Source organism: Daucus carota, chromosome 5 (assembly GCF_001625215.2).
Source record: "Daucus carota subsp. sativus chromosome 5, DH1 v3.0, whole genome shotgun sequence".
Lineage (NCBI taxonomy): Eukaryota > Viridiplantae > Streptophyta > Magnoliopsida > Apiales > Apiaceae > Daucus > Daucus carota.
Window position 1 is genome coordinate 12,070,904 of NC_030385.2, and position 23,556 is coordinate 12,094,459.

At 37.5% G+C, this 23,556-nt stretch overlaps 1 protein-coding gene across 1 annotated transcript; it reads right to left on the bottom strand.

The window, feature by feature from the left end:
• Window positions 1-4,072: 4,072 nt before the first annotated feature.
• Window positions 4,073-6,931, bottom strand: LOC108221341 (uncharacterized). The gene is made up of 2 exons (XM_017395224.2): window positions 5,690-6,931; window positions 4,073-5,599 (listed from the first exon to the last, which is right to left on the bottom strand). Exons 1-2 carry the CDS (start codon window positions 6,929-6,931, stop codon window positions 4,073-4,075), a joined length of 2,769 nt encoding a protein of 922 aa, XP_017250713.2.
• Between the last annotated feature and the right edge of the window lie 16,625 nt (window positions 6,932-23,556).

Consider the following 23,556-nt stretch of genomic DNA (forward strand, 5'->3'; position numbering starts at 1 on the left):
AGTTGACGACTTTATATGCAACATACTATGAATGCAGAAGAAAAAAAAAGTTCACATGGCTACAGTGAACGAATATATATGCAGCTTATTTTCATTGCAAAAGCCAAAAACAATTCACATGGCTACAGTCTTCATATCTCTGCACCCCTAACAAATGCTATTTACTTTTCATGGTTAAAGTAAAGGAATCTCTGCCTTCCTCCTCAACTTGTTCACATGGGTACAGTAGATATTAGTCTATATGTAATCCTATTTTTTGAAAGCTTGTACACTCGCAGCTTCAAACTTAAATCATCTTCTCATAAAATGTACTCACCCAGTAGAAAATGGTTGCTTAAACAAATGAATGACGACTACTATAGCTTGAAATACACTGATCCCAAAGAGTATTTTGCTGGAGTGAGGCGCGAGTGGGCATTCCGTCTTGAGGAATCCGATCAGTTGAGAAATGATTTGATTGGACTCGGTGCAAAGCTCCCCGTCCGCGAGTCTTTAGGCGTTTATCCGGCTCGTAACTTTAACGGTAGTTGGGCTGATTATCGTCGTTTGGTCATTGAAGCTGTGGAACTAATAAGGGAAGAGAACAATAGAATGTTGATGCGTCGTTGTCGTTTCTACATGATTAAGTTGGCTCAAGATTCAGCAAATGCTAGTGGTAGGGATATGTCTTTCGAAGAAGAATGTTCACTTCTTCAAAACCCAAATTACATTTCCGATTACGATATGTCCGATGAAGAGCCAACTGATGACGATGATTCTGATTAATAAATATGACATTGCTTAGGGTTTCTTTGTACTTCTTCAAAATCAAGGTGTTTGTACTCTTTTTATTTTTATTTCAATGAAATTGCAATTACAAAGACCATAAACATAGTAATACAATCACTTGAGGATTAGTCACATCTAACATATGACAGAATTCATCATAAGCTAAATAAAATCCATCACTGATGCTTTGCATACTCGTCAAAATTCGATTTCTCAATATCTTTGACTTTTACATCATACTCTAACCAGTTTTCTTCCAACAAGGCTATCCTTTGCTCGTCCGTGATCTGTCCTCTGAAGAAAGAATTATTTATATCTCTATCTTTTCTGTAGTGATATTCTCGTAACGGATTGCCTACTCCATAGATTACTTCAGTGCGAGTTTCTTCCTTAGTCGGCACCCAATGCCTGCCCTTTCTTGCTTCTCGATAATGCAACAACTGCATCTCCGCAACAAACTTCATCTTTCTCGAAACCTTTTCCGCAGCAATTGAAACCTCGCCTTTCATTTCTTCAGAACCCCAATCTTCTATCCCCTCGTCTTCTTTTCTCGATCGTTTATGCTTCCCCATTTACAGCTTTGTTGTCTTGGCCGATGTGAAATTTGTGTGTGTGTGTGTGTGTGTGGTTAATTCAGTACACTTATTGACATAAAACAGGTCACATGGCTACAGTGAACGAATATATATGCAGTTTATTTTCATTGCAAAAGCATAAAACAGGTCACATGGCTACAGTGGACGAATATATATGCAGCATATTATCATTGCAAAAGCCAAAAACAATTCACATGGCTACAGTCTTCGTATCTCTGCACCCCTGACAAATGCTATTTACTTTTCATGGTTAAAGTAAAGGAATCTCTGCCTTCCTCCTCAACTTGTTCACATGGGTACAGTAGATAAATGATTTGATTGGACCCGGTGCAAAAGAAAGAGAGACAGAGAGAGTAAAATGTTGCGAATTTAGGCCAACCATTTAGCAACCGGACCTCGCCTTGTTTTCTCACCACATATTATTATATAACATTACATATATATAATTTTGTTAATACATAATGAAACTTGAAATGTACCATTATTAATTTTTATATATTATTTCATTTCATTTCATTAATTATACTATTTTTACAAATTTATATATACATAATAAAATGATTTAAAATAACATGATAAACATATAAATTTTAAATTTAATTGCATGCTATGATTTGGCAGTGTGTATTCTAATCTATAGAGTGGCAGTATGAAAAAGTGGGTCCAATCTTTACTGTTGATCATGTGAAGGTATTCTATAAAGTGAGAAACTTTGTAGAGTAGAATGAGTGCAGGTTGAAAATTTTTGTTTGTTTTGTTTTGTTATTATTTCGATGATATCATTGTCTTCAAGCTCTCTCGTTGCATCAACCAACCACCTCTGTAATTGTGGTTTGAGGGCTGAAATTCGAACTTGTTGGAATGATGATATGATGGCTCAGAGATTTTACTGCTGCGGTTCTCGAACTGTAAGTCAAGTTTTGGAATTTACATCATATGTGTACATTGTTTGTGCTTAAAACTGTCAAATATTTTATTGCAGGCAAATAGCTGTTATTATTTCAAATGGATTGATGATGAGACTTTGGAGGACGATGTTATAATTACTCGATTGAATAATGAGCGTCTACATCTACAGGATACTCTTCACGCTTATGAGACAAGGGTGCAAGAACTCGAGAATGCAATTATGCTGGAGAGAAGCAGGAAGATGCATAAGGCAATGACTTCCGTAGTAGGATTACTTTGTTTACTGATCGCATTGTTTGTGGCTTTTCTCGTGATTTAAATGTTATGTTGTTAAATCTGTCGCAATTTGGTTTCAAGCACTTGTAATGACATATTTTCAAGTTAATGTCACGGATTTAATTGTTGTACATGTATTTATCGTCCTTCATGATCTACTCATTTTAGCAGTAAATATTGTTGTATAGAATTTACTTTGTCATTTCGAAACTGTAAATATGAGTTGTCTTCTCAGCACTCTAAACAAAATAGAGACAACACTCCAAAATAAGACTGCAAAGATAACATCACTGCAGCGGGGAGTTGTCATTTCAAACTTTAAAAGATACAGTACAACACACATAATGTGAAATCTGTCAGGCTTATTACTATACACATGTGAACCATGTCTTCCATCATAACACGCATGCCAATAGAAAGCATGCATTTAATCTCAATCAAAGCATGCAATAAATGAAAACATACTTCAAAATACAGTTGGATTTGAATTTTTGCCTAACAATAATTCATTGCCGAGCTGGCTTATAAATAGGTCCTCTAGTCTGCCTTCTACACATACATTGAACTCAGTTTTCAACTACGAAAATACAGTTGGATTTCAACTACGAAAATACATCGAAAACAATATTTCATTCATCACTTCAACTGCACCAAGATGGAAAAGGGTAAAAGGCCAATGTCCCCCGGCTATGAAAAACGCCTGGAACAGCAACAACACAGGAGACAACAACCGGAGCTATTGTTGGGAGGGATGCGCAGCAACCAAAACAACCAACGACCTACACTAGCTCCTAAAAGCAAACCACCACAGACCTTGACGATCAAGCGGGATCATGCGTACTATTTGCAACGCAAGTTTGGTACTAGGAGAGCCCGAAACGGCAAAGATTGGGTGCCGACAGAGCAGGAGGTTGAGGACGAGGGGAGACGTTTTCCTGAAGTTGATAAACTTCAGGATGACAAACTTCGTCGCTTGGGTAGCATATTTTCTGATGCTCGCTACAATCGATACATGGCTGAAATTAAGCAAGAATGCGATGCATTGCACGCTCAGCTTGATGCACGTGATGAAGCTGATTATTGGGCAATTTGGGGAGATGTTGACGCTGAGGACGATGAAGATGATGATGAAGAATATGGTTCCGACTATATTGTGGACATCACCAAGGATTGAGAACACTAAGGACTTACAATTCTCATTTTAATGAAATATTTAACGGTGTATCCGGCTAGTAACTAAGGACTTATGCATAATATTTATTTAAATGCTTATTAGACTTTTTAATTTATTTAAATGCATAATATTTAATCAAAATCTATTTACTGTGGAATCATGTGAAAGTTTATCTCCTGCTCGGTATGTTTTACTTGTAAATTTGATGTGAAATAAAGTTTTAGAGCCATGCCAAACCACACCTCTGTGCAAAAGATTTGTGAGCAGATATTAAATGACGATTTTGGATTAACATTAAATAAACAACTTAATGGATACGTACTGACTATTTAGAGAAACAACTTAGAGATTACACATCGGGCTGAGTATTGTACAATGGACATTTCCGGCTGCGTCTGGTGTGGCCCTCTTGCTTGCATCGACCACATTTGGAGCCTGTACGGGAACTATCCATCTCCGTTCGTATTCTCACGGACTGGCCCCTTTGTCCTCGGTTTTTCCTTTTCTTTCTCAATGCCTCGTTCGGTACAACAGTTCCAAACATTCTCCATTCCACTGGTAAGTCAATATCCCAATAACCAGTTGCTGGTAATGGATAAATCATTGGCTCCCACAATTTTAACAAAGTGGAGTTGTAGTGGAATGGGCCAATCCATTGTTTCCAGTTTATGGCATTATGGTTGCAACCAGCAATCAAATGTGAACACGGCAGGCGGTGGCATTCCCATTTCCCGCAAGTACATGTACCATTAGTTATGTCAACCACCTGTGTGTTCCCTCCCTTATTCACCCCTTTCACCCTGTACCTTTGTGTCTTAACGAAGAACAAGCCAGTTCCTCGGTTAAACGTTTCCACCCTGTGCCCGTTCGCCTTGGTTGAAATCTTCTCCAACTTATTTCTCGTCCTCAGACAAAGTTCGTGACCTTCGCTCATGCTCTCCTGCACTGCGTTCCTCTCCTTGTTGACCGTCCTAACAGTTTTATAAAACAGGAACTCAAGCATCGCGGCCACCGGTAGAAAGCGAGCCACACGCACGTTGCCATTAATGCTCTCCGTGATGTTTGTGGTGGCCTGACCGTAACGAGCGTGGCCTTTGTCATGAGAAATTGTCCATAGGGCCGGATTTATGGCCCTCAGCCACCTAAAGGCGTCTTCCGAAATATCCCCAATCTTTTTCATGTAGGCGTCGTGTTTTCTTATCTGTGGCGTATTGCCGGCGAGCCACATGTACATTTTAAGCTCAATTCCTGGGTATTTCTTGGAGAAGTTGCTCCTCACATGGTGGAGGCAGAATCTGTGAACTCCGAAAGGCGGGGTGAAACCATTGTTTTCGTCATTCATCGCAGCGAGGATCCCCGTGGCACGGTCAGAAATAATGCAAACGCCACGTCTATCTCGGCATACATGCTTCCGTAAAAGACGTAGAAACCAAGACCAGTTGTCCGTGCTCTCCTCATCAACCAAGGCAAAGCAGATGGGATATTGATGGTTGTTAGAGTCTACTCCCACCGCTACCAGCAATTTCCCATTATACTTTCCCTTAAGGAAAGTACCATCAATGGAAATAACTGGCCGTGCATACTGCCAACCATCAATCATTGCTTTCAAGCACCAAAATGCCCGAACGAATGTTGATGTACCCCTATCGGTGTGATGTGGAACCACATTAACCACGACCACGCTTCCTGGATTTGTACTGGCCATGACGTTAAGGAACCGAGGGAGCTCGTTATAGGTTGTTCGCCAGTTACCATAAGTGCTCTCCATGCCGGCCATCTTCCCCCTCCATGCTTTCATGTAACTTATCAAATGGTGGTATTCATCATTAACCATTGTTATGACGTTGCTCACCTTCAACTGAGGGGTTTGGGCCACCTGTACAAAGAAAAAAGCACTAAAATTAACATGCAAATACAAAATTAAAATAGTTAGGCTTATAATCATATAAGGGGTTGTACGACTTACGTAGGGAGCAACCAAACATCCAATCATTTTTGCAGAAATCTTTCGGTGGTCCTGCGTCGGCCTATCTAGGAGGCATGTGTGCTGCTCTGGACAATTTGTTATTTGAAAAAGCCCGTGGGTCTTCTTCTTCGCCGCCCTTAGCTTCCAGTTGCAGTCTCGAACCACACACTTTACTTTGTAGACGGACGTGCTGCTTTTCTCCACGAAGAAGTTCCGATCTGTTTTTATATGTGCCTCTTTGACAGCAGAAATAAGTATATCTTTGCTAGCAAATAGAGCTCCCTCGTTTAAATCATCAGCGGCCGGATCAAAAGCAAGTGACACAAGTGGGTCCCTATTTGAAACTACGACGGGCTCGTAATCTTGGCTTGTAAACCAGGGAGCTCTAGGCTCATGCATAGTCACTGCCTGTGTTTGCATACTCGTGTTGCCTTCTAGGGCTTCGTCTGAATCAGCCTCCGAAAAATCTTCTGATTCAGCAGCCTCCTCCTGTGACAAGTTCCAATCCGAATCGTCACTGCTGCTTATGGCTCTTTCCGAGCCATACTCTTCATCTTCGTCTTCGTACTCAAGTGCAAGAGTCACAACTGCACCTTTGTTCGGCATTTCACGAGGTGGTGATGGCTGTCTTCCACTCAAATCGTCCTCGTCTACAACCTCTTCAACAACAAAACGACCTGTATTACTAGAGCCGCCACCACCCCCGTAGGTGTAGCCACCCTCGAAGAAGCTACTTGACCACCCTTGCATGCTTCCGTAGTCGCTTTGGCCATAGTTCCCCCCATAATCCCCTCCAAAACTCCCGCCGTAGTTTCCACCATAATTTGCATACTCTCCTCCTGTAGCGATTTGTCCGGATTGTTGTGTAAATGGCCCTCCGTACTGTTGGCTCGGCTGAGCAATACTCTCAGCCTCAATAAACAATGCTACGTCTCCCCCCAAGTGAAATCTCGTGGGTATACTTAACATTCTACTAACATCGTCGTCTGATTTAATAGACTTAACAAAAAACCCAGTAACGAGGTTAGCAACCCCGATTCTTGGATACTTGACAGTAAGCTTGACATCCCAATGATGCCTACTAATATGCATCAACTGGAAGACAATATCTCGTAATTCTTCATACGAGGTGCCCGATTTCACAAACATCATTTCTTTCGGATCTAGGGAGTAGAGAATATCGTTATCTTGTTTGATGATTTCACCTCCCAAAAAGAAATTAACGTTTACGTATCCGTCCATCTTTGATTTTGAAGTGTGTGTTTTTTTATGATTTTCGTGTTGTGCTAGGATTTTCTCACAAGGTAGATTGACAATGTGAGGGATAGTATGTGAGGGATAGTTTGAAGTGTTTGTTTTTCTGATGGTTTTGGTTTTGGTGCATAATGAAGAACACAAAATGCAGCTTATAAGGACACAATTCAAAAGAAAATACTGTGCTTCAATAGTGGATGCATTTGCTTTCTCCACTTAATTGATTTGCAGAATCGTCCTCTCACCAAAAAAGTTATTCTTTCAGCAGTAAAAACAGGCATGAATAGTTGATGCATTTGATTTTTCCAATTAATGGATTTGCAGAATCGTCCTCTCACCAAAAAAGTCATCTTTCAGCAGTGAAAGCAGGCTTCAATAGTTGATGCAGATTGCTTTCTTCACTTAATGGATTTGCAGAAAATTGTCCTCTCAGCAAAAAAGTGAATATTTGAGCAGTAATAACAGGCATGCTGATTGAATTCTTGAATTATTTGAATGAAGTTTGCAGCTTTGTCCAGTGTTAAATCAATGCTTGGATGTGACCATACAATCAAAATTATTTGCACATCCTTCAAAAAATATTTCTCTGCATCACATTTCAATATTACTTAAATACAACTTTAAATATTAGGTAAATAATTAATAAACTTTAAATATTAGGTAAATAAAAAATATTAGGTAAATAAAAAAAATATTTGCGAATTAAATTAAGTGTGGGTCGCCCCTGCTGCGGGCGACCGTGTGCGGGCGAATCCCACCAACAGGGGTCGCCCTTGGCAGGGGCGACCCATGCCCTCAACAAAAATCAACAGGGGTCGCCCTTGGCAGGGGCGACCCGTGCCCTCCAAAATCTCCCTTCAAGGGTCGCCCGAGTTTGGTTGAATTAGGCTGGTTAGTTTTGAAAAGTTGAACGTAGGCTGGTTAGTTTTGAAAACTTTACGTTCAAACTGGTTATAAACGTAAGGGAGCCAATGAAACCACCTAGTTGTAAGTACATATATGCCTACAGATAATGATAACAAAAGGCATCGACAAAAAACCAAGTGAGTCGAAATTCAGGATCAAGTGAGGTAGCAATTGGAACAACGCCGCGTGAAATAGAGTACCTAGTGATATCAGATTCCTTCAACCAGAAAAGTTTACCAGCATCGCCATGTCTTGATGTACACTACTCTGATGGGGTGGGGTGGTGGTGCGCCTGAATCACAGATTAACTAATTATATTTTTAGGGTTTTATTTTTACCTATATCAACATATACACATATAGTATGGTCGTCGTTAAATGCAGTAAAAAATTACTTCGTGCAGTAATCAGAAATTACAACTAAGTCCTTTACTGTATTAAATACTTACTGCCTTATTAAATGTACTCGCGCGTACTACTGAGTTAATCAACTTTTACTCTTTTAAAGTCATCTAATTTTATTACTATTCCCTCATTAAATTTATTTAATAATACCCTCACGTGTTGTTAGGTGTATATTTCCTCATAAATGTTTATTTTTTTTATTTTATTTGTTAGTATTAAATTTGTTTCTATCATATTGTATAATATGATATTTAAAATTATATTATTTAGTAAACGATCAAAAAATGATGGAATATCAAACATCAACATTATTTACGTTTTTGTCTCATTATAAAATTATTTTTTTACCTTCGTTTGATTTATTTTGTCATAGTAAAATTACATGCTATCGGTATTTCAAATTAATCTTTTTCATATTTTTAGCCAAATTTATTAAATTTTGACTAAAACATATATTAAATATAATTCTAAAATTTTAGAATTTTATATTATTTATATAATTATTTTTAAAATTTATCTTTAAGTTTCTAAAAATTATTAAAGGACCATATTTTAATTATTGATCGAAAAACGAACTGTTCTCTCTTTTTTTTTTTTAACGTAGGAACTCGTAGCCGCTACCCGCACTTGGTAAACCCACGACCTCACATAATAGTCTGGAAATCACGTGAACCAAGGTAAACCGCACTTAAGCGACATGCTCTAGTTCAGGAGTCATAATTTTAAATTATTTTATTTTATATATCAAAATTGAAATAGGTAAATTGAAATTTACAAGTAAAAGCTTTTCAAATATTTAAAGAAAATTTGTGTTCGATATTCCTAAAAAATGCTTACGAAACACAAAATAAAATTTTACTACTAGAAAAAGCACTTGAAAAGGAAAATATGAAGATAATAGAAAACTGTTACAGTAAAATAGTTTGATAAATGTAAAAAGCTAAATCTTGATAACTGCAAAACATGTTGACCATAGTACTAATGTTTTACGTACAATGCAGCTCCTAAACATTAAATGCATTATTAACTTTCTTCTTTTCTCGTTTCCTTATGCAAAGCACAAAAAACTAGTCAGGGACACAAGAGTAAATTCTGATTACTGCATTAAGTAATTTTTTACTGCATTTAGCAATCATGAAATTATAATCTCATTTAACTTAATTACTTAACTAATACATAGCTTTATGCTCTTGTTGTGTAAGCAAGTATTTAATTACTTAACTAATTCATAGCATCATGCTCATGCTTGTGTTGTGTAAGCAAGTCCAGTATCTAGTTTCCATAATTCACTACTACTCCTTATGCATGAGGATTCGATGATAGCTAGTGCCAAATTCGAAACCTGACCCCTCTCTTCTATATCTGAAATTTTATGTTAAAATTGGCGATCAATATTAGTGAATTTGAATTCATAGATCCTTACATTTATATTTGATATAGTTAGTGTTAATGTCAGAGTGGTTTGGATTCCCTCGAGTTTGTCGAGAAGTTAATAAAAGCAACTGCATTCATATATGATGTAGATCCTAATAGGGCAAGAGGGTCAGTCGACCCTCCTTAATTTATGACTAAGGGCAAAGATATACCAAGTAGGGACAAAAGTATACTAATGGCAAAAATAACTACCATTGCACTAAGTTTCTACGTGAAAGAATAATATATGACAACTAGTCATGCAGTAGTTTTCTGATTAAAGTATAGTACCAGATTTGAGAAAAAACATAACACTACTAGTATTTATGTTAGGCCGAATTAACTCACTATATAAATCTATATGGTAAACACAATCAATAACAGAATACTCAAATAAGAGAATTAACAAAGTAAACTCCTATTCACAAAACTCAGTAGGTTACAAAAACTCTCTTAGTGATTTATATCTTATCACTAAGAGCTGCTGGGTTACAAGAATAATACTCTCGATTTTTTAACTCTTATAGAGTAAACCCTAATCTGTGTTTATATACACAGTTACATGATATCTACTGATTGACTTATAATTATCTGCTTCCTAAAATAATCTAATCAGTAGCTATCCTTCTCCTGTCCTGATTTGCACAATCTCCCTTGATCTTTATCTTCCTTATTTAGTCAAATCTGCTCCTGAAAACCGGCCGCCTGCAAACTCTGATCATCGATAAACTCTGATCCAGTTGGCAGTTGTTAAACTCTGATTTTAGTTAAACTCTGATATTTGCTTTAGCACACTAAACAAGTTAGATACCTGTGACATCATCAAATATGTAACAATCTCCCCCAACTTGTACATTAGACAGAATGAACAAGTTATATATATATGTACTGATGATGTCAAAAACTATCAAGGACAAATGCATAAGATAATTAATTTACAAAATTAATTACAACTTACAGAACCAGCAAAACTATCTATCAGATCAACCTATATCAATAGCTTTCTCTGACAAACTGGTTGATCAGATTTTCTTCTTTCAGCTTCAAGGTCTGTATCATCTGGGCTTTAACATTTCTGAGTTCTTCAGTTTCATCCCCAGTCTGATAGATAGCTTCTCTCAAGGCATTCACCTTGCTTCTTTGCATTGCCTCTCCAAGCTGAATTACCCTTGGTCTGTCTGCATCATTATTGTAACCCAAGATTCTGGTGTTTGCAATAGTCTCCATTACAGAGCTATTCTTTTCCATACAAATTTCAGAACCATCATCTTGAGCTATCTTTGGAATGTATTCATCATCAGACTTTACTCCATAAAATCTTCTCTTTTCATTGATAGTCCTTTTCATCAGATCAGACCATCTCTGAGTAGCTTCATTCTTGATCTCCAGCATATAATGGAAGTGTTCAAGCTCCCTCAGAGATTTCAGCAACAGATCAGCTTCTGAGACTCTGTAAACTCTGCCAGACTCTAGAAATATAGCAATTTTCTCTTTGTCCCCTGTGCCATCATGAGTATCCATGAGGATCTGCACTGATTCAACTTTATCTAGGTCTTTCTGAGTAACAGCCTCTCCCACCTTTTCAGTCAGAGGATAAGGATCTCTAAAAGTGGTTGCTGAACTTGTTTGAATTTTCTCCTTTCTGTGACCCAGACCAGTTGTATCATAAGCTTCCTCTCCTCTGGTTCCATGAGTCCTGATCCTGGTAAGCATTGGACTTTCCTTGTACAGACTTGTACCAAGGCTTCCAAAGAGACTCCTTTTCTTCTGATCTTGAGTCTGTTCAGAGTTTATCTTCAGCCAAGAGGCTTTAGCTTCTTCAACCTTATCTTCTTTTACTGGAGCTTTAACTTGAGCATTGTCAGAGGTTAAAGTCATATCAGATATTGACTTGTCATCACCCTTTCTTCTTCTAGTCAATCCAGCTTCTTCTTCTTCTGTCTGATCAGAGACATCAGTGATTATGTTTGCATTCCTGCTTAGCTCTTTCATCCTCTGGGAAGGATTCTCTTATGCTATCTTGATCATTGATTTCTTCATCACAGGAGGAACTGGAGGAACTCCATCAACAGGTTTCTTTCCTTTGTCTTTTGAATCAGTCTCAGTTTGAGTTTGAGACCTGGTTCTTGGTCTGTTGATGTCAGTGTAGTTCACCTCACTAATTACTATCCCCTTTTGCTTTGGATTCTTCAGTTTCTGTGAGGGATCAGTAATCTGTTTTTGCTCATCAGACTTTGTCTTGCTGATCTTCTTCTTCTCAGCAGCCAGTCTTTCTTCTTCAAGTCTGATGGCTTCTATATCCACTCCTGGATTTTCCTGTTCAAATATTTTCCTTGCTACAGCTTCATCAATGGCTTGTAAAGAAGGAGATTTGTAGAATAGGGTGGTTTCTCTGCCTCTGAACTTCAGAGTTTGACAGAACTTCTGAGACTCAGGGTCTCCAGCTTCAATCAGCTTATCAGCTCCAGGAATCAGATCTTCTTTCTTCTTTTCAACCTCAGAGTTCACAAAAGCTATCTCTTTAGATATAACATTAGAATCTCTGACTGCTTCACTTATGCTCTGAACTTGAGACATAACAATCATCTCCATAGACTTGTGCTTTTGTTTAGATTCTCTGGGTCTCTCAGAGTTTGCACCCTTATTACTCCTGTCTCTGACTTGTACCAACTGCTTGATGGATTTTTCTTCATTAACAGCTTCCTTAGCAGATTCCTTATTTCCTTTTCCTTCTTCATCATCATCATCTGACTTTTTCTTCATTAATAGCTGGTCATCTTTGCATTTGTCTTTAAGCACTCTCTCCCCCTTTTTGACATTATCAGAGGTAAGAGCTTGAACCAGATGAGCTACAGAAGAGCTCAAATCAGCCAGAGTATGCTGCATTGAAGTTTGAGTGGCCTCAATAGAAGTAAGTCTGTCTTCAATAGAAGGAGGTGTAGCTCTGCACATCCTTGGAAAGTAGGTTAGGTTACAGACTCTTCTACTTGCAGGTACAGAGGATGGAAGTGGAGTTTTAAGAGGAGAAGATTCTCTGACTGGTGACAGTGCTTGTATTGGAGAATCAGCCCTTACTGGTGTAGTATCTCTGACTGATTCAGAGATTGATAGGTAAAGACCAGAAGTCTGCAGAGGAATAGATGTTACCTCTGTTGGATCATCATCTTCATTGTCAACAAAGATGCTCAGAGTGTGAGATGCCAGAGCTTCAATAGCTGCATCAGAATTTGCAGCTTGAAGAATCTCCTGAGCAGGAGCTGCAACATTTACTTCAGGTTGGTTCATAGAGTCTTGAATCATCTGCAAGACAATCTCTATCTGTGCATCTTCTGATTGACTTGGAACATCAGAAGTCTTTTCTGACACATGAGTATCAGCTACATTAATGTCTTCATGTTGAATCAGAGATTCCTGATTCAACGTCAGCCCTTCATCTGATTTGGCCACTGCTAGTTGATCGTGAAATTCTGATGTTGATTCTGACATGTGAATATCAGCTTCCATTGTGCCAAGTGGAACTGCAGAAATGGGTTCAATCAAGACTGGCTCTGTATGTGAAGGTTGATCAGAGAATGAGATCAAGTCCTGTGTGAGATTCTCTGACTGAGGTGGTAGTGGGACACGTGGCAAGTGTCTAACGGTAAAAAAAATGGTAGTGGAGAGGTAATGATGACAGGCGTGTGAATCTGAATTACTGTGCAACAATTACCGAGAAAACACAATTAGTCACCGTGTTTTTCTCCACTCAGGAATTCAAATGGATTTTGTACCGTTTGACAATTAAATCTAATATTCTCGTGACCAAAAATTCATTTATTTTAAACTCCGACTTGAATCAGATGTTTGACCATTGACCAGAGTTTAAATAAATGGCAGATTATGAGTCAAAACAGAGATTGTTCATAAAATTTTGTACTGATGAGAGATAGACATTGAAAGTCTGAATAACAATTTTTCCTCAGAGTTTGCAAATGATTATTTGAATTTTATCAAAAATACTCGATGTCATAAAATTTGTTAATCACAAATGCGGAGTGAAAGGTGTGTGTTGACATGATTCTTCTATTGTCACAGAGATTGACAAATTTCTAAAAAAATTAGAAAGAATCAGATGTACAGAAGATGTTTTAACCATCTCATAAGCCGAGTTTCTCACAATATGGATCAGAGTATAAGTTTTCTTCTCGTTTGTAAGACATGTATCTTTGGAAAGGAAACTTCTCAGGGTAAGTGAGTCATAACCTTCATCAGATTTTTATTTCTCAGTGTATTTCTCCAGTAATCAGAGAATGCGAAAGGTCTCCAAGAAAAAATATGATTTTTCTGATGCATTTTGCTTAATACCAGCAGTGCACTTGGATCTTTCCTTTCACAGAATTTCTAAGATCTCAAAGGAGTACCCGAGATAACTTTTCTTTCTTTTGTTTTCTTTTCTTTTCTTTTCTTTTCTTTTCTTTTCTTTTCTTTTCTGAGAAGAAACAAATTTGTTGATCCATATCTGAGACTTATTCACTCTTAGCTTATAAGGGGAGTAAAGCAAGTTCTTCACTGAGTACATGTCTAATATTTAAGAAGTAAGGCAGTCTAGGCAACAAATTTAAATCATGTTTTGTGTAACATAGATTTCCACATATGTAATATCACAAAAATCATACTTAAGAGATGTTCATGACTTAATTCAAGTATTTGCAACATATTCTTCACAGGAATTTCTCTTATCAGTGAAAATTCATGTCATCAGAGTTTGTCAGGTCAGAGTATAAATATCAGAGTTTGTCAAACCAGAGCATAATCATCAGAGTTTAGATCAGAGAATAATAGATGCAGATGTTGATCAAGTATTTAAAAGAGATTAATAACAGATATCTTATTATGAAATGTAGCAGAGTTTAGAGAGGACCAGAGATCATCCCTAATTCGTTTACAAGTCTTGTGAATGTTGCTTCAGCCAAAGGTTTGGTGAAGATATCTGCTAACTGCTGATCTGTTGGGACAAAGTGAAGTTCTACCGTCCCTTCCATCACATGTTCTCTGATAAAATGGTATCTTATGCTGATGTGCTTGGTCATGGAATGCTGTACTGGATTTCCTGTCATAGCAATAGCACTTTGGTTATCACAGTAAATAGGAATTTGAGTAAGAGATAAACCATAGTCCAGCAATTGATTTTTCATCCATAAAATCTGAGCACAGCAGCTTCCTGCAGCAATATATTCTGCCTCTGCAGTAGATGTGGAAATTGATTTTTGTTTCTTGCTGAACCAAGACACCAGTCTTCCTCCAAGAAATTGACAACTCCCACTTGTGCTCTTTCTGTCTATTTTGCACCCTGCAAACTCTGCATCAGAGTAGCCAATCAGTGTAAAGTCTGATTCTCTGGGATACCAGAGTCCCATCTCAACTGTACCCTTGAGATATTTGAAAATCCTTTTGACTGCTACCAGATGTGGTTCTCTTGGATCTGCTTGAAATCTTGCACAGAGACATGTAACAAACGTGATATCAGGTCTACTAGCAGTTAGATATAGAAGTGAGCCTATCATACCTCTATAATTAGTGATTTCTACTGGTGATCCAGTATTTTTATCTAACTTAGTGGCTGTTGCCATGGGAGTAGTGGCAGCTGAACTATCCTGCATACCAAATTTTGTTAGCAGATTTCTGGTTTATTTAGACTGATTAATGAAAATTCCCTCATCAGTCTGCTTAACTTGCAGCCCCAGAAAATAGCTCATTTCTCCCATCATGCTCATCTGATATCTAGACTGCATAAGCTTTGAGAACCTTTCACAGAGTTTAGGATTAGTAGATCCAAAAATGATATCATCTACATAAACTTGAACTAAAAGCAGGTCATTACCATGGTTGAGATAAAACAGAGTTTTGTCTATTATACCTCTGTTGAAACCACTGTCCAGGAGGAATTGAGCCAGAGTTTCATACCATGCTCTTGGTGCTTGCTTTAGTCCATACAGTGCCTTGTCCAGTCTGTAGACATGGTCTGGAAATTTTGTGTCCACAAAACTTGGAGGTTGTTCAACATATACTTCTTCCTCCAGCTCTCCATTCAGAAAAGCACTCTTTACATCCATCTGGAAAACTTTGAATTTTTTGTGTGCTTCATAAGCCAAGAAAATTCTGATTGCTTCTAATCTGGCAACTAGGGCAAAGGTTTCATCATAGTCAATTCCTTCTTGTTGAGAATATCCCTTGGCTACCAGTCTGGCTTTGTTTCTGGTGATTAGTCCATCACTGTCTGTCTTGTTTCTGAACACCCATTTGGTACCAACTATTGATCTGTTCTTTGGTCTTGGTACTAATGTCCAGACTTTGTTTCTTTCAAATTCATTTAACTCCTCCTGCATTGCTGTTACCCAATCAGCATCCTTTAAGGCTTCTTCCACTTTCTTTGGTTCTGTCTGAGATAAAAATGAGTGAAAGAGACATTCATTTGCTGTTGCAGTTCTGGTTTGCACTCTTGCATCTGGATCACCAATTATTAAATCTGGTGTGTGAGACTTTGTCCATTTTCTCTCATGTGGCAGTTGACTTCTGGAATTTGATCCTCCCCCATAATCCATGCTATTTCCAATGTCATTCTGATTTTCTGATGCCTCTCCCCCATTATTCATGCTATCTCCAAGAGTATTCTGAGTTTCTGATGCTCCCCCTGAAGATGTGTTCTCATGATTCTCTGATGTATCAGAGTTAGAGGAGTCAGTATCAGAGTTTGTGTTTTCTGCTGATTCTTCAACATTTTCACCCAGATTTTCATTGTGAAAGTGCTCCCCCTCAACATGTGCTTGAGGTATGTGGGTTGGAGTGACATACTCTGATATGATCTCAGAGTCAGAGTCTATGGAGTCAGAGAATGCATCTTCATCTTCAAATCTCAGTTGCTCATGGTCAGCAAAATCTTCCATTCCAGTAATTTTCTTGTCATCAAAGGATACATGAATGGATTCCATGACTACCTTTGTTCTCAGATTGTAAACTCTGAAGGCTTTTGTTGACAGAGGATAGCCAACAAAGATTCCTTCATCAGCTTTTAAATCAAATTTGGTCAACTGTTCAGGATGATTTTTCAGAACAAAACACTTACACCCAAATATGTGAAAGTACTTGTGATTTGGTTTCCTGCCTTTGACCATCTCAAATGGTGTTTTCCCATGTTTGTTTATCAGAGTTGCATTCTGTGTGAAACAGGCAGTTTGCACAGCTTCAGCCAGAAGTAAGTTGGTAACTTTGCTTCCTCCAACATGGTTCTAGCAGCTTCAATTAGAGTTCTGTTCTTTCGTTCCACAACACCATTTTGCTGAGGTGTTCCGGGTGCTGAAAATTCTTGCTTGATTCCATTTTCCTTACAGAACTCTTCCATCTTAGAATTCTTGAACTCAGTGCCATTATCACTTCTGATGATCTTGACTGCATCTTTGGAAATTTTGTCCAATTGTCTGACATGCTCAATTAAAAGAAATGATGTCTCATCCTTGCTGTGTAGAAAATATACCCAAGTATATCTGGTAAATTCATCAACAATGACCAGAGTATATCTTTTCTTTGCAATGGACATTATGTTTACTGGTCCAAAAAGTTCAACATGAAGCAGATGATATGGCTCAAGAATTGAGGACTCAGTTTTACTTTTGAATGAGGATTTCCTCTGTTTTGCTTTCTGACAGGAGTCACAGAGTCCATCTGGAGTAAAAACTGATTTGGGAAGTCCTCTCACAAGATCTTTCTTCACTAACTCATTTATACTGTTGAAGTTCAGGTGAGATAGTTTCTTGTGCCAATTCCAGCTTTCTTCAATACTGGCTCTGCCAAGTAGACAGATTGCAGAGCTTTCAGAGTTTAAAGATAGCTTGGCTTCATAGATGTTTCCATGTCTATATCCTTTCAGAACAACTTTCCCAGTGCTTTTACTAATGACTTCACAGTGTTCTTCTAGGAAATCAACATGATATCCTCTGTCACATATTTGACTTATGCTCAGCAGATTGTGCTTAAGTCCTGAGACCAGAGCTACAGATTGAATGATGACATTTCCAAGATTGATATTGCCATATCCCAAAGTTTTCCCTATGTTGCCATCTCCATAAGAAACATTTGGGCCAGCCTTCTCCACAAAGTCTGATAGCAGGGCTTTATTTCCTGTCATATGTCCTGAGCATCCACTGTCCAGAACTAGGATGTTTTTCCTGTTGCCCTGCAATCACATACACAACTAATGATTAGTTTTAAGGACCCAGACTTGCTTGGATCCCTTTTTCTTGTTAAGTTTGTTAACACTAGCAGCGGAAGATTTATCAGAGTTTAAATCAAAGGTTTGTGCTAACAGACTTTTTAACAGAGTTTAAACCAGGAGAATCAATCTTTTTCTTCAAAGAAGGTTTCAATTCATAATAATCATAGTATAAACTATGGTATTCCTTACAAGTGTAAATGGAATGCCATAAACTACCACAATGAAAACAAGGATTTTCTGGTCTAAATCTAGTATTCCTAGTCTTAACTTCTGATTTGGAAAACATAGCATTTATGTCCTTATTCTTCCTGCAAAAAGAAGCAAGATGATTAGGATTACCACAATTATGACAAGTTTTCCTAGGAGCATTTGGAATAGGCATATAATTGTTGCTTTTGTTTATTCCTACCTTCCCATTTCTATTTTTCCTTGGTTCCTTAATCCTGTTTTCTTTCTTAACCTCCTTGAGCTTATGCTTAAGCTGTTTTTGAGTCATTAAACCAATATTGACCTGTTTAGGTTTATCAGTCTTTGATTTGTCCCGAGCCTTTGATTCTGCAACAAATATTACTGGAACTACCTTAGGTTTCTCAATTTTAATAGTTTCTTGTTTATGTGACTCAGCTTCATTTTTATCAGAGTATCCTAAACCTTTCTTCCAGTTTCCACTTTCTAAGATATTCTGAATAGTCTTTCCTGAGTTAGTCCAAGTTCTGACTATCTCTCTTTCCTTAACAAGTTCTGATTCAAGAGAAGCAGTTTTCTTTAAGAGTTCATTTTTAACAAAAACAGAGTCATCTCTTTCCTTCTGAACTTCTAGCATCTGAACTAGTTCTTTCTCAAGATAATCATTCCTTTTCTTAACTTCTAAGATTTCAGATTTTAGTCTCTCATTTTCTAAAGTCTGATCTATATAACTAACATGCATATTTTTGAGAAACAATCTTAACTCAGTTATATCTTCAGTATCAAAAGCAAGAGTGGAATGGCGTACCTTAGTTTCAACAGCCTCAGTGCTGTTGTCCATGTTTGCCATCAGGGCATAGTTGACTTCTTCCTCTGATTCTAATGAGTCTGCCCAGCTTCCCTTCTTTGTGATAAAGGCTTGTTCCTTTTCTTTCTTGGCTTTCTTACACTCAGTTGCAAAATGACCTTTCTCACCACAATTGAAGTAGGTGTATTTAGACTTATCAGCTTTTCCAGATTTTTCTTCTTTGCCTTCATTCCTTTTGTAGACCTTCTTATCAGAGTTTCTGTCTTTCCTTGAGAACTTCTTCCCTTTATTGAAGTTCTTGTAAGCCATCTTCTTGAAGCTTTTCACCATCAGTGCTGCCAGCTGCATCATCTCAGTATCACTGTCATCGGAGTCTGAAGGTATATCAGTGTCCGAGTCATCATCAGAGTTTGATGACTCAGTATCAGACTTTTTGACATGTGCTTTTCCCTTGCTTTTCACAGCTGTTTCTGCATGAACTTTTAGAGCAACTGGCTTGGGTTTCCCACCATGTCGTTTGCTCCTTTGCTCCATCTCAAGTTCATAAGTTTTCAATCTTCCAAAGATATCATCCAGAGACATCTCTTCAAGGTCTTGATTATCTCTTATAGTGGTTACCTTCAAATCCCACTTTTCAGGAAGAGAAAGCAGAAATTTGAGATTTGAATCTTCTAAGTCATATTCTTTATCCACTAGAGATAAGTCATTCAGCAGCTTGACAAACCTGTCATAAAGATCAGTCAATGATTCACCAGTTTTTGAATCAAAGTGTTCATACTCTTGAGTAAGTATGGTCCTTCTGTTCTTTTTGATGGCTTTGGTTCCTTGACATCTGATTTCCAAAGCATCCCATATTTCTTTTGCAGTTTTGCATCCAATCACCCTGTTTGACATAGCATTGTCTAGAGCACTGTGCAATAAGTGTTTTACTTTTGCATCCTTACTGATTGATGAGATGTCCTCAGGAGTATAGTCTTTCTTTTCTTTGGGGATCATCTTCTGGGGTTCATCTCCAACTGCAACAGAGAGCTTTGTTGGCATGTGTGGGCTATCATAAATCCTGTCCAGGTACTCTGGATCTGTGGATTCCAGAAACATAGCCATCCTAACCTTCCAGATAAGATATTCAGATGCCCTGAGGACCGGAACCCTAAGTGACTCATATCTACTGTTTGAAGTTTGTAATTTTTCAGACATGATTGTGTGATTAAGATCTCACTGTAGGTATATCAACAAACCTCGCTCTGATACCACTTGTTAGGCCGAATTAACTCACTATATAAATCTATATGGTAAACACAATCAATAATAGAATACTCAAATAAGAGAATTAACAAAGTAAACTCCTATTCACAAAACTCAGTAGGTTACAAAAACTCTCTTAGTGATTTATATCTTATCACTAAGAGCTGCTGGGTTACAAGAATAATACTCTCGATATTCTAACTCTTATAGAGTAAACCCTAATCTGTGTTTATATACACAGTTACATGATATCTACTGATTGACTTATAATTATCTGCTTCCTAAAATAATCTAATCAGTAGCTATCCTTCTGCTGTCCTGATTTGCACAATCTCCCTTGATCTTTATCTTCCTTATTTAGTCAGATCTTCTCCAAAAAACCAGCCGCCTGCAAACTCTGATCATCGATAAACTCTGATCCAGTTGGCAGTTGTTAAACTCTGATTTCAGTTAAACTCTGATATTTGCTTCTGCACACTAAACAAGTTAGATACCTGTGACATCATCAAATATGTAACAATTTAGATAATGTTGTAAAACGTGAGATAATATTTTAAAATGATAAAAAATGTTGTGGAACAGTAATGATGTTTTGAACGGTAAAGAATTACATAGTTTGAATATTAAATTTTTGTTTTCTGTGCTATCATTTTGGTATTGAACATTCTAATCAAGATGGACATGACTTGTTTATTAGTGAACGATTTAATTGAGCAAAAAAGATAAACTGAACATAACATTTAATGAAATCAATAAGATTATTTAATAAACATTTAATGACTTGTTTATCATTTTATGAACGACTTATGCACGACCCCCTTATTTTCGGAGCTAGATCCGCCAGTGGTATCTTCCTCATCCTAGAGACTAATTTAATTTTTTCAAGTATATAAATAGAGACCGAAACACACCATTTCATTGAGTCTTAAAGAATACGAAGTCGAAATCAATTTAATATATATGGCTATGGGTTTAAAAATTTCCCTATTGCTTGGTCTGTCAGTTGCATTTGTTCTTCTCATTAACTCGGAAGTGGCCGCTGAAAGTACAAGCAAGTCTAGTTAGTAGTATATGTCTTTTCTCTGTATACAAGAATTGCAGTGTTGTTAAGTTGATGCCTAACACATTATTAAATTTAAATTAATACAGCTGAGGGAGACAATGAAGGAGCTGGCCTTGTAAACATTGCATGCATGTGTTTAAGAAGTGGATTCTGTTGCCCTGGCGCTAACGCCGAAGCTGAAACACTTGTGAAAACTCAAGTTAAGCCCGCCGAAGCCGAAGCACTTTAGAACGCTCAAGTAATTAAGCCCTTATCTGACGCTTACGCTCGAGTACAAGCACTGGAGAACACTCAAGGCTCATTCTAGCGCCAATTTGTTGATGAAGAAATTTGAGAGTTAACAAAGATGAGGTTCGCGATCTGAATCAAGATCTGATGCGGCGGTTACTCGTCAGAATATGTGGTGATGATGTATGTGGATGTGGCAAGGATCATAGGCTAGGGTTTGTGATTGCAAAGAAAACTAGGGTTTTCTTCACAAGACTCTTACTCTAAAAAATTGTCGATGCCTACAATGTGCCTACGTACCCTTTTTTATAGAGGATCTAGCCAGACCTAGTTCTATTCTCCTAAGGAACCTACTTGGATTCGGTTTCCCTTCTGTCGTCTTCTGGAAAGGGGCCCAACATGATGAGGCCTAGTCATGGGCCTTGAAGACTCTCGAGCAGCCCAAGACTTACCCCAATGCAAGGGCGCGTCTTTACTCTCTAATGAGGACAACTAACCAGACTATAGAGATAGAGCCTTCTAAGGTATATTTTCGATAAGGTACCATAAGCTCCCCGATAAAGACAACTTTTCAGACTACAGAGCAAGTTCTTCTCTAATCTTCATCCTCCACCTCCCAAGAATGACAACTCCTTAGAATACAAGGTAGAGTCTTCTACAATCAACAGTAGGTTCCATATATGCTTAAGGGCGTCCCCCTGAACACAATATGTAACCTCATGTCCTTCTTATCTTCGTGTAGACCATCTTCATATAAATTCAACCAAATGTGTTCCCTACCAACCAACAGGGCGTGCCCTCATTGGAAGTCCTTCTGTGCGGGGTCATATCCAGCCCAATCTTGAATATATCAGCGTAAAATAGTTTTCCTTCATCATCTATGTGGGCCTGGATCACAAAACAGGTCTTTATATATTTGAGTATAACAATTACAACTCAAATAGCTAACGAAAAATATTACAATAACTACAATAATCACTTAATCATCTTCACTCAAGCCTTCAATATCTTCATCATTTATACCAAGAGTAATCAAGGTCAACATCACAGAGAATAACACCACTATAACCACACAAGTCTAGGCATGTTTCTTCTTCAATTTCTTCTTCCCCTTTTTATGAGTTGCTACAATCCGGTCAAAACCACTCTCAGTTAACATAAAATATCTGCATTTGACGAAAATGTGAGTCTGAATACACAATGTGATTATTTAAGAGTGGGATATTGCAAGTGCCAAGATGATATTGGGACATATACATTAATCGTACTTTCTCCGAATTTTATTATAATCTATAATGAAAGGTTAATTAATTTGAAAATAGAATATAAATTACTTAACAAAAAAAGAATTTAAATCAAATTTTTGGAATAAATTACATATTGAATTCTTAGTGTTTTCTTTATTATTTTTTCTCTAATGGTGTTTTTTATGTAAGATAATGTTTAATCCTTGTTCTTTGATGAAAGGAGAATGGCCTTCATATCATTACCAATATGTTGTATCATGTTTAATGTTTGTTCCTTCACCTACCTCCATTATCAGTAGTACATGTCTACTACAAATTCCAATTAAGTTTTCTCAACTGTGTAAATTAGTCTTCTAGTTTTCAATTTCAAGATAATTCAGTTTTCAAGTTAACGATGACAGGAAAGTATTATTAATCAGAGTGAGGTCACAAGGGTGAGAATAATTTGCAGGTATCCACAGACCACAAACATTTGAAATGCAATCTAAGAACTTTTGACAGGAACTTCTTTGTCCTTTTTAAGCTTCAGAGTTCTGTTAAACCCAAGCAGTTTCTTGTAATTTCGGAACTTATAGGATTCTCGAATGAACTGTAATACATGGTAGCTTCGAGCCCTTATGTGTCTTCGTAAATGTTTTGCTCGACCATCAAAACTTTGTAATCAAATGACTTTAGTTTAGCTTAGAAAATGTCTAAACTTGTGATTCTATATCGTACCGAAAACTTTTCATGCAAATGCTTCAGAGTTTTGTTTGTTTCAACTTGTAAGCACAATAATTATCTAATTTATTACATTTGCAAAGAAGGTCTAAACTTCACCTTTTCCCATCAGGCCCAAGCGTAGGGGCTATCCGTGCCAATTGCA